The sequence below is a fragment of the Somniosus microcephalus genome, chromosome 4, assembly GCF_052327205.1.
Source record: "Somniosus microcephalus isolate GS21.2 chromosome 4, FLI_Smic_1.0, whole genome shotgun sequence".
NCBI classification, from domain to species: domain Eukaryota; kingdom Metazoa; phylum Chordata; class Chondrichthyes; order Squaliformes; family Somniosidae; genus Somniosus; species Somniosus microcephalus.
In genome coordinates this window covers 340,613,307-340,625,484 of record NC_140990.1, presented here as the reverse complement: position 1 = coordinate 340,625,484, position 12,178 = coordinate 340,613,307, and the positions used below count along the sequence as shown (strand labels likewise).

Below are 12,178 nucleotides of genomic sequence, written 5' to 3'. Positions count from 1 at the left end.
TGGGACCCGTTTCTGCACTGGCAGTCCTACTCAGAAGGACTTCCATGAAGATCTGGTTTCTCTGTTCAACAGATGGCCAACGCTCCTCAAGAGATGTCATTCTCTTATGAGCACTCACCATGTTTTCCGCACCCTGGCGAGTTATCTCCTCCATGGAGGTTGCCAACCTTTCCATGGTGATGCGTTCATGTGCCAATGACTCCACAAACGCTCTGCTCATGGTCGCTATGGACTCCTCCATTCGCTCCACACTCACAGCGACCCTGGAGACAAAACCTGCCAGAGACTCCTGCATCTGTGCATGGAGATCCATCACCTCTTCTCTTGCGGATGGACCCAGAGGCAGAGGGTCGAGATGCAGCGCAGCTGAGCTGAGCTGGCAGAGTCCTGCGCCCTCCGACGAGGACTCTCCACTGCTGTCCCTGTCTCCAGAATCTGCTGAGGCTCACTTGTGAGCTGTGAAACACCAGGTGACAACACTACTCTATGTCCCGAAGGTCCCCCCGAGGTGTGAGTGTCTGCGCTGGTGCTGGGTGCGCTTACTTCTGCTGACGCTGCGCCCTCAGAGGTTGGAGCTTCCTCTGAGGAGTCTGGCTGCACAGCCTCTTTCTCCTCCACAGTGAGGACGGGGGCTCTGGATGGTACTGTGGGGGAGTAAAGGAAGGAGTTAGAGATGTAATGCCAAGGTTCTTCTGGTGACTCCCAGCGAGTTGGCATCTTCTGACACCTGCATCCATGCAGCATTGGTCTCAGTGGGAGGCCTCTTCCTGCCTGACCTAGGGAAGAGGACCTCCCTGTGGGCCCTAACCCCATCCAATAATGCCTGCAGTGAAGCCTTGTCGAATTTGGAGGCAGCTCGGGGTCTGGCACTGCCCACAGCTGCTGCAGGCTCCTCTGCCACTCTGTATGGTTCGTTTGGAAACCTTCAGAGGATGCAGTGCTTGCTTTGAACCTTGAAAGCACCACGAATGATGACATCATACTGTGGGGATTTCTGACTCGAATTGGACAATTAGCAGGGCTGTCCACACGCTGGGAATTAATTGGCCACTTGAGGGAAAATTGCGTGGAGCTGGCTGACACTTTTTTATGTGTGTCGGAAATCCCACATTCGGGGAAACCCAACCATTTCCCACACAAGCCGAAAATCGGGGCCAGAGTGTCTGAGCACTTGGACAAACATTAAATGAACAGAAAGAGCCAGCGTGGATTTGTAACGGGTAATTCATGTCTAACGAACCTAGCTGAATTTTTTGAGGAGCTAACTAACGTGGTAGATAAGGGAATGTCTCTGGATGTTACTCAGATCGACTTCCAGAAGGTATTCGATAAGGTTCCACATAAGAGACTTAATAAAAATGAGAGTTCATGGAATTGAAGGCAACCTATTGCCATGGGTAGGGAATTGGTCAGGAGGTAGGAGACAGAGGGGGAAAAATTCAGTATCGCCCCACTTGGGGCGCCATTATCGGCCGTGCGCAAAGTTTAGCGCCTGGCGCTAATATTGCCTCCAACAGCAAACTTGGCTTTTATCGCCCCTGGAGGTGATTGGAGCGCTAAATCAGGTGCTTCACACCTGTCATAAGGCGCTAAGGCCGAGGAGCGAGGCGCTACCTCAGAGCGCTGGCGAAGCAAGGAAGGGCAAATCAAAATAAACCTGCAAAGTGCTGCTCAGTACCCAAAACTCCTTCACACAGCGTTGAATCTCTCCAGAAGTCTCTCTCTCTCTCTCTCTCTCAGAATGCGTGGTGCAAAAATGTCACCGACAAAAAAAGGCAGGAAGTGGTCGCCTTTAAATAGCGCTCCCCCAGTCCCTTTCTGACAGCAAAACGCTCCCCTCAACCTGTCGTTGCTAGCGGCAGGCGGTAAGGCAGGGGGCGCCACTCAATATCTGGTCCGGGGCGCTAACGGGGCGTTGCGCACTCGACTGACGTCACGATCTGCGGGCGCAGGAGATCGTGGTGGTAGTGTTTAGCGCCGCCGCAAAATGTCTAGTTAATTTCGCGAGCAGCACAAACATCGCCGCGCCCGGGCGCTAGTTGCTTTGCGCCCCATTAGTGCCCTCTTAAGGCGCTAACGGGAGGCGCAAACAACTGAATTTTTCCCCCAGAGAGTGGGGGTAATGGGTGTGTCCTCCCATTGGCGGGATGTGACTAGTGGTGTCCCCCAGGGATCTGTGCTGGGGCCACAGCTTTTCACGATATTTATAAATGACTTGGATGAAGGAATAGAGAGCCGTGTATCCAAGTCTGCAGATGGAGTTCAATGTGGGTTAGTGTGAGCTCAATGTGGGACAGTGTGAGCTCATCCACTGTGGACCTAAGACGATAGATCAGAGTGTTTTCTAAATGGCGAGAAGCTGGGAACTGTGGAGGAGCCGAGAGATTGAGGAGCCAAGTACAGAAATCAGTAAAGCTAGTGGGCAGGTACAAAAAATAATTAAACAGACTCATGGAATGTTGGCCTTAATCTCAAGGGGGCTGGAATACAAAGGGGTTGAAGGGATGCTCCAGTTGTACAGAGCTCTGGTCAGGCCCCGTCTGGAGTCACTGTGTTCAGTCCTGGGCACCGCATCTCAGGAAAAATATACTGGCCTTGGAGGGGGCACAGCGCAGATTCACCAGAGTGATACCAGGGCTAAAAGGGATGAATAGACTAAGCTTATATTCCCACGAGTGTAGAAGATTAAGGGGTGATCTGATCGAGGTGTTTAAGATGATTAAAGGAGTTGATGGGGTCGAGAGAGAGAAACTATTTCCTCTGGTGGGGGGGAGTCCAGAACAAGGGGGCAGAACCTTAAAATTAGAGCCCGGCCGTTCATGTCAGGAAGCAGTTCCTCACACAAAGGGTATCGGAAATCTGGAACTCTCTCCCCCAAAAAGCTGGATTCTGGGGGTCAATTGGTGCTTTCAAGACTAACATTTTTGTTGGGAACGGTTATCACAGGATATGGAGTTGAGGTACAGATCAGCCATGATCCAATTGAATGGAGAAACAGGTTTGAGGGGCTGAATGGCCTCCTCCTGTATCTGTGTTCACTCCTGAAGTAATACACAGGAAATAAAGAATAAACTTGTATTTATACAGCGCCTTCCACAACCTCAGAACGTCCCAAAGCGCTTTACAGACAATTGAGTACTTTTGAAGTGTAGTCACTGTTGTAATGTAGGGAAATATGGCACCAATTTGCGCACAGCAAGCTCCCACGAACAGCAATGTGGTGATGACCAGCTAAACTGTTTAAGTGATATTGGCCAGCACACCGGAGAGAACTCCAATGCAATTATTCGAAATAGTGCCTGGGATTTTATACACCCACCTGAGAGGACAGCCTTGGTTTAACATCTCATCTGAAAGACAGCCCCTCCGACAGTGCAGCACTCCCTCAGTACTGCCCCTCCGACAGTGCAGCACTCCCTCAGTGCTGTACCTCCGACAGTGCCACACTCCCTCAGTACTGCCCCTCCGACAGTGCAGCACTCCCTCAGTGCTGCCCCTCCGACAGTGCAGCACTCTCTCAGTACTGCCCCTCCGACAGTGCAGCACTCCCTCAGTACTGCCCCTCCGACAGTGCAGCACTCCCTCAGTACTGCCCCTCCGACAGTGCAGCACTCCCTCAGTACTGCCCCTCCGACAGTGCAGCACTCCCTCAGTACTGCCCCTCCGACAGTGCAGCATTCGCTCAGTACTGCCCCTCCGACAGTGCAGCACTCCCTCAGTACTGCCCCTCCGACAGTGCAGCACTCCCTCAGTACTGCCCCTCCGACAGTGCAGCACTCCCTCAGTACTGCCCCTCCGACAGTGTAGCACTCCCTCAGTACTGCCCCTCCGACAGTGCGGAACTCCCTCAGTACTGCCCCTCCGACAGTGCCGCACTCCCTCAGTTCTGCCCCTCCGACAGTGCAGCACTCTCTCAGTACTGCCCCTCCAACAGTGCAGCACTCCCTCAGTACTGCCCCTCCGACAGTGCAGCACTCCCTCAGTACTGCCCCTCCGACAGTGCAGCACTCCCTCAGTACTGCCCCTCCGACAGTGCAGCACTCCCTCAGTACTGCCCCTCCGACAGTGCAGCATTCGCTCAGTACTGCCCCTCCGACAGTGCAGCACTCCCTCAGTACTGCCCCTCCGACAGTGCAGCACTCCCTCAGTACTGCCCCTCCGACGGTGCAGCACTCCCTCAGTGCTGCCCCTCCGAAAGTGCAGCGCTCCCTCAGTACTGCCCCTCCGACAGTGCAGCGCTCCCTCAGTACTGCCCCTCCGACAGTGCAGCGCTCCCTCAGTACTGCCCCTCCGACAGTGCAGCGCTCCCTCAGTACTGCCCCTCCGACAGTGCAGCGCTCCCTCAGTACTGCCCCTCCGACAGTGCAGCACTCCCTCAGTACTGCCCCTCCGACAGTGCAGCGCTCCCTCAGTACTGCCCCTCCGACAGTGCAGCGCTCCCTCAATACTGCCCCTCCGACAGTGCAGCACTCCCTCAGTACTGCCCCTCCGGCAGTGCAGCATTCGCTCAGTACTGCCCCTCCGACAGTGCAGCACTCCCTCAGTACTGCCCCTCCGACAGTGCAGCACTCCCTCAGTACTGCCCCTCCGACAGTGCAGCACTCCCTCAGTACTGCCCCTCCGACAGTGCGGCACTCCCTCAGTACTGCCCCTCCGACAGTGCGGCACTCCCTCAGTACTGCCCCTCCGACAGTGCAGCACTCCCTCAGTTCTGCCCCTCCGACAGTGCAGCACTCTCTCAGTACTGCCCCTCCAACAGTGCAGCACTCCCTCAGTACTGCCCCTCCGACAGTGCAGCACTCCCTCAGTACTGCCCCTCCGACAGTGCAGCACTCCCTCAGTACTGCCCCTCCGACAGTGCAGCACTCCCTCAGTACTGCCCCTCCGACAGTGCAGCATTCGCTCAGTACTGCCCCTCCGACAGTGCAGCACTCACTCAGTACTGCCCCTCCGACAGTGCAGCACTCCCTCAGTACTGCCCCTCCGACAGTGCAGCACTCCCTCAGTGCTGCCCCTCCGACAGTGCAGCGCTCCCTCAGTACTGCCCCTCCGACAGTGCAGCGCTCCCTCAGTACTGCCCCTCCGACAGTGCAGCGCTCCCTCAGTACTGCCCCTCCGACAGTGCAGCGCTCCCTCAGTACTGCCCCTCCGACAGTGCAGCGCTCCCTCAGTATTGCCCCTCCGACAGTGCAGCGCTCCCACAGTACTGCCCCTCCGACAGTGCAGCGCTCCCTCAGTACTGCCCCTCCGACAGTGCAGCACTCCCTCAATATTGCCCCTCCGACAGTGCAGCACTCCCTCAGTACTGCCCCTCCGACAGTGCAGCACTCCCTCAGTGCTGCCCCTCCGACAGTGCAGTGCTCCCTCAGTACTGCCCCTCCGACAGTGCAGCGCTCCCTCAGTACTGCCCCTCCGACAGTGCAGCGCTCCCTCAGTACTGCCCCTCCGACAGTGCAGAGCTCCTTCAGTACCGCCCCTCTGACAGTGCTGCTCTCCCTCAGTGCTGCCCCTCCGACAGTGCAGCGCTCCCTCAGATCTGCCCCTCCAACGGTGCAGTGCTCCCTCAGTACTTCCCCTCCGACAGTGCAGCGCTCCCTCAGTACTGCCCCTCCGACAGTGCAGCACTCCCTCAGTACTGCCCCTCCGACAGTGCAGCACTCCCTCAGTACTGCCCCTCCGACAGTGCAGCGCTCCCTCAGTACTGCCCCTCCGACAGTGCAGCGCTCCCTCAGTACTGCCCCTCCGACAGTGCAGCGCTCCCTCAGATCTGCCCCTCCAACGGTGCAGTGCTCCCTCAGTACTGCCCCTCCGACAGTGCAGCGCTCCCTCAGTACTGCCCCTCCGACAGTGCAGCACTCCCTCAGTACTGCCCCTCCGACAGTGCAGCACTCCCTCAGTACTGCCCCTCCGACAGTGCAGCATTCGCTCAGTACTGCCCCTCCGACAGTGCAGCGCTCCCTCAGTACTGCCCCTCCGACAGTGCAGCGCTCCCTCAGTACTGCCCCTCCGACAGTGCGGCGCTCCCTCAGTACTGCCCCTCCGACAGTGCAGCGCTCCCTCAGTACTGCCCCTCCGACAGTGCGGCGCTCCCTCAGTGCTGCCCCTCCGACAGCGCAACGCTCCCTCAGTACAGCCCCTCCGACAGTGCAGCACTCCCTCAGTACTGCACTGGAGTGTCAGCCTGGATAATGTGCTCAAGTCTCTAGAGTGGGACTTGAACCTATGTTCTTCTGACTCAGAGGCGCGAGTGCGACCACTGAGCCACAGCTGACACTTTAAGGGTTGTGGATATTCCTGCCCACTGTGTTTAAGCCAGTCAGCTGCCACTCAGCGAGTGTTAGGGTACTAGAGGGATGAGCCACATTGGCTGCAGCAGCTCTTCTCATCCTTGACTTTTCATTTTTACAGCACAGATGGAGGCCATTCGGCCCACCGTGTCTGTGTCAGCCAACAAAGAGCTCTCCAGCCGAATCGCACTGTCCAGCTCTTGGTCCGTAGCCCTGCAGGTTACGGAACTTCAAGTGTACATCCAAGTACTTTTTTAAATGTGATGAGGGTTTCTGCCTCTACCACCCTTTCAGGCAGTGAGTTCCAGACCCTCACCACCCTCTGGGTGAACAAAGTTCTCCTCAACTCCCCTCTAAATCCTTCCACCAGTTATTTTAAATCTATGCCCCCTGGTTATTGACCTCTCTGCTAGGGGAAATAGGTCCTTCCTATCCACTCTATCTCGGCCCCTCAAAGTTTTGTCCACCTCAATTAAATCTCCCCTCAGCCTCCTCTGTTCCAAAGCCTATCCAATCTTTCCTCATAGCTAAAATTCTCTGGTCCTGGCAATATTCTCGTAAATCTCCTCTGCACCCTCTCCAGTGCAATCACATGAACTTGTAGGAGACTGCCAGTTGGTGGCAGTACAGCATCACAATTCATTCCAAGACACCATTCGTCAATGGGTGATCGCTGGCTGTGCTGTGAGGGGCACATAGGCCAAAAGACCAATATTGGTGATGAAACAATCGGCTCAACCACTGCAGAGACGAGGGCGGGGGAAGAAGGAACGCGTCCCCCCCTCAATTTAATGGCACGAGCTATGTGCTGCTTCCATCTCCAAAGAGCTCGCCCTCTTTTAGAGGATTTTCCAATTTACTGTTCACTAATTTCCATTTACCTCCTCCAGCCCTGCAATCTTTCTGTGCTTTGTGGCGAATCACCTTATCTATCCTATTTACTTGTCTGATGTAGGCTGCGAGGCCTTCCGCTGCCGAATCCCCTCATTGCCGACAGCTCACTCAGACACACTCGCGGAACAGACCTCTGACCGAGGACGGCAGGAGGCGCTGGGATGGGAGGGCAAGAAATCAGAAAAAAATGACCAGAACAAATGGAGGTGCAGCACAAAACTGGGCATGAAATGAGGCTGCTCTCCCACGCCTTCCCCTCCCCTACGCCCAGCGCAACCCGCCAAGCCCAAATATCATTGGTCACGGTTACACGCCCCACCCCCACAGTTTCCTGTACACAAAACCAGAAACGTTTGAAAATCCAATAATTCCTTTTGTAAAATCGAGCTTCTTCCAAAACACAGGCACATATACAGAGAGGGTCAGAGAGAGGGTCAGAGAGAGGGACAGAGAGAGGGACAGAGAAAGGGAGAAGACAGAGTGAGACAGATAAGAGACAGAGAGAGAGAGAGACAGAGTGTGACAAGACAGAGAGTGAGAGACAGAGAGAGGGACAGAGAGAGGGAGAGAGAGAGAGAGAGCGCGAGTGAGAGAGAGACAGAGTGTGACAAGACAGAGAGTGAGAGACAGGGAGAGGGGCAGAGAGGGAGAGAGAGAGGGACAGAGAGAGAGAGTGTGACATTGAAAGAAAGGGGACAGAGACAAACAGACACACATACAGATACACACATAGAGCGACAAATCAGAGACACAAACGCACACGCTCAGATACAGAGATATATAGAGAAGCACGTATACGCACACGCACACAGTTATGTGGAAATATAGCCGTAGGATTGAATTAAATCGCCTGTGACTCACCGCGACATGTGGTTCCATCCTTGGTAATTATCTGCTTGCAGACGGCACACGGTTTCAGTTTCTTGAAGGTCTTTGCTTTGAAGGTGTGGCAGTTTGAGGCCTCGCGATCTTCAGGCTAACGATGGACAAAGGAAACAAACCATTATCAAAATCAATCGACATTCACGCCAAAATGACAATTTTACCTCCCGCCCTCCAGAACTGACTCTCACTGGGATACAGTTCCACAGACACTGACGCTCACTGGGGTACAGTTCCACAGACACTGACTCTCACTGGGGTACAGTTCCACAGGCACTTACACTCACTGGGGTACAGTTCCACACACACCGACTCTCAATGGGGTACAGTTCCACAGACACTGACTCTCACTGGGGTACAGTTCCACACACACCGACTCTCACTGGGGTACAGTTCCACAGACACTGACTCTCACTGGGGTACAGTTCCACAAACACTGACTCTCACTGGGGTACAGTTCCACAGACACTGACTCTCACTGGGGTACAGTTCCACAGACACCGACTCTCACTGGGGTACAGTTCCAGACACTGACTCTCACTGGGGTACAGTTCCACAGACACTGACTCTCACTGGGGTACAGTTCCACAGACACTGACTCTCACTGGGGTACAGTTCCACAGGCACTGACTCTCACTGGGGTACAGTTCGACAGACACTGACTCTCACTTGGGTACAGTTCCACAGACGCTGACTCTCACTGGGGTACAGTTCCACAGACACTGACTCTCACTGGGGTACAGTTCCACAGGCACTGACTCTCACTGGGGTACAGTTCCACAGACACTGACTCTCACTGGGGTACAGTTCCACCGACATGGACTCTCACTGGGGTACAGTTCCACAGACACTGACTCTCACTGGGGTACAGTTCCACAGGCACTGACTCTCACTGGGGTACAGTTCCACAGGCATTGACTCTCACTGGGGTACAGTTCCACAGACACGGACTCGCACTGGGGTAAAATTCCACAGACACTGACTCTCACTGGGGTACAGTTCCACAGACTCTGACACTCACTGGGGTGCAGTTCCACAGACACTGACTCTCACTGGGGTGCAGTTCCACAGACACTGACTCTCACTGGGGTACAGTTCCACAGACACTGACTCTCACTGGGGTACAGTTCCACAGACACTGACTCTCACTGGGGTAAAGTTCCACAGACACTGACTCTCACTGGGGTACAGTTCCACAGACACTGACTCTCACTGGGGTAAAGTTCCACAGACACTGACTCTCACTGGGGTACAGTTCCACAGACACTGACTCTCACTGGGGTAAAATTCCACAGACACTGACTCTCACTGGGGTACAGTTCCACAGACTCTGACACTCACTGGGGTAAAGTTCCACAGACACTGACTCTCACTGGGGTACAGTTCCACAGACACTGACTCTCACTGGGGTACAGTTCCACAGACACTGACTCTCACTGGGGTACAGTTCCACAGAAACTGACTCTCACTGGGGTACAGTTCCACAGACACTGACTCTCACTGGGGTACAGTTCCACAGACACTGACTCTCACTGGGGTACAGTTCCACAGGCACTGACTCTCACTGGGGTACAGTTCCACAGACACTGACTCTCACTGGGGTACAGTTCCACAGACACTGACTCTCACCTGGGTACAGTTCCACAGACACTGACTCTCACTGGGGTACAGTTCCACAGACACTGACTCTCACTGGGGTACAGTTCCACAGACACTGACTCTCACTGGGGTACAGTTCCACAGACACTGACTCTCACTGGGGTACAGTTCCACAGACACTGACTCTCACTGGGGTAAAGTTCCACAGACACCGGCTCTCACTGGGGTACAGTTCCACAGACACTGACTCTCACTGGGGTACAGTTCCACAGACACTGACTCTCACTGGGGTACAGTTCCACAGACACCGACTCTCACTGGGATACAGTTCCACAGACGCTGACTCTCACTGGGGTACAGTTCCACAGACACTGACTCTCACTGGGGTACAGTTCCACAGACACTGACTCTCACTGGGGTACAGTTCCACACACACTGACTCTCACTGGGGTACAGTTCCACAGACACTGACTCTCACTGGGATACAGTTCCACAGACACTGACTCTCACTGGGGTACAGTTCCAGAGCTTAGAGCTTTGGCAGCTGAAGGCACGGCCGCCAATGTTGGGGCGAAAGAACTCGGGTTTGCTTAAGCGACCAGAATTGGAAGCAATGTTGTAATATAGGAAACGTGGTAGCCGATTTGCGCACAGCAAGCTTTCTCAAACAGCAACGTGATAATGACCAGATAATCTGCTTTTATAGATGCTGATTGAGGGTTAAATATTGGCCCAGGACACTGGGGTTAATTCCCCTGATCTTCTTCGAAGTAGAGCTTGTATTGATTTCTTTGTGGGTTCAATGACGAGACATTTATGAAAGAGAATGTCTTTTAATCTAAAGTCTGTCCAACTCTTTATAACAGCATTTACAGGAGACATCATGCCAGTGATCCATCTAGAACGAAACTGAAACTAAACTGAACTGCCTTGCTTGTCTCTGTCACATGCCCTCTGCTGGTCAGGCACAAGCAATCAATACATGCAAACCTGCTGGTAAGGCATCATAATCAAACAGGCAAATACCATCTCTATTTGCTTATATCATTACAGAGCTGTGGGATCTTTTACATCCACCTGAGAGAGCCTTGGTTTAACATCACATTCAAAAAACACCACCTCCGACAGTGCAGCACTCCCTCAGTACTGCCCCTCCGACAGTGCAGCGCTCCCTCAGTACTGACCCTCCAACAGTGCAGCACTCCCTCAGTACTGCCCCTCCGACAGTGCAGCGCTCCCTCAGTACTGACCCTCCGACAGTGCAGCACTCCCTCAGTACTGACCCTCCGACAGTGCAGCGCTCTCTCAGTACTGACCCTCCGACAGTGCAGCACTCCCTCAGTACTGCCCCTCCGACAGTGCAGCGCTCCCTCAGTACTGACCCTCCGACAGTGCAGCACTCCCTCAGTACTGCTCCTCCGACAGTGCAGCACTCTCTCAGTACTGCCCCTCCGACAGTGCAGCGCTCCCTCAGTACTGACCCTCCGACAGTGCAGCACTCCCTCAGTACTGCTCCTCCGACAGTGCAGCACTCCCTCAGTACTGACCCTCCGACAGTGCAGCACTCCTTCAGTACTGCCCCTCCGACAGTGCAGCGCTCCCTCAGTACTGACCCTCCGACAGTGCAGCACTCCCTCAGTACTGACCCTCCGACAGTGAAGCACTCTCTCAGTACTGACCCTCCGACAGTGCAGCACTCCCTCAGTACTGCCCCTCCGACAGTGCAGCACTCCCTCAGTACCGCCCCTCCGACAGTGCAGCACTCCCTCAGTACTGCCCCTCCGACAGTGCAGCGCTCCCTCAGTACTGACCCTCCGACAGTGCAGCACTCCCTCAGTACTGACTCTCCGACAGTGCAGCACTCTCTCAGTACTGACCCTCCGACAGTGCAGCGCTCCCTCAGTACTGACTCTCCGACAGTGCAGCACTCCCTCAGTACTGACTCTCCGACAGTGCAGCACTCCCTCAGTACTGACCCTCCGACAGTGCAGCGCTCCCTCAGTACTGACTCTCCGACAGTGCAGCGCTCCCTCAGTACTGACTCTCCGACAGTGCAGCACTCCTTCAGTACTGACTCTCCGACAGTGCAGCACTCTCTCAGTACTGACCCTCCGACAGTGCAGCGCTCCCTCAGTACTACACTGGGTGTTTCATTCCTGTCCTACATTAAATGCACACTAGCTACTACAAGAATCTACATCTAACCCCTTATCCAAGGACCTTGGGACGCTTTACTACGTTAAAGTCGCTATATAAATTTAAATTGATACACTCCTCTACTCCAGCAAGTAACTTGACTAAAAAAGGCACACTCCCAGCTCGAAGGGCCGAATGGCCTACTCCTGCTCCTATTTTTCTATGTTTCTATGTTTCTCCCATCAAATGCCTTCCTCTCTGTTCCTGGTACAAACACCTCGACAACACAGAGTCATAGAATAGAATCGTACAGCACAGAAGGAGGCCATTCGGCCCATCGTGCCTGTGCCGGCTCTTTGAAAGAGCTCTCCAATTAGTCC

The 12,178-nt window shown here is 54.4% G+C and overlaps 1 protein-coding gene across 1 annotated transcript in view; it reads right to left on the bottom strand.

Moving 5' to 3' along the window:
- Positions 1–12,178, bottom strand: part of LOC147120729 (tensin-1-like) — a 704,181-nt gene that overhangs the window by 365,848 nt on the left and 326,155 nt on the right. Inside the window, exon 2 of the mRNA XM_085986965.1 lies at positions 8,043–8,157. Coding sequence (XP_085843091.1) covers positions 8,043–8,157 — 115 coding nt within the window. The remainder of the gene's footprint in view (positions 1–8,042; positions 8,158–12,178) is intronic.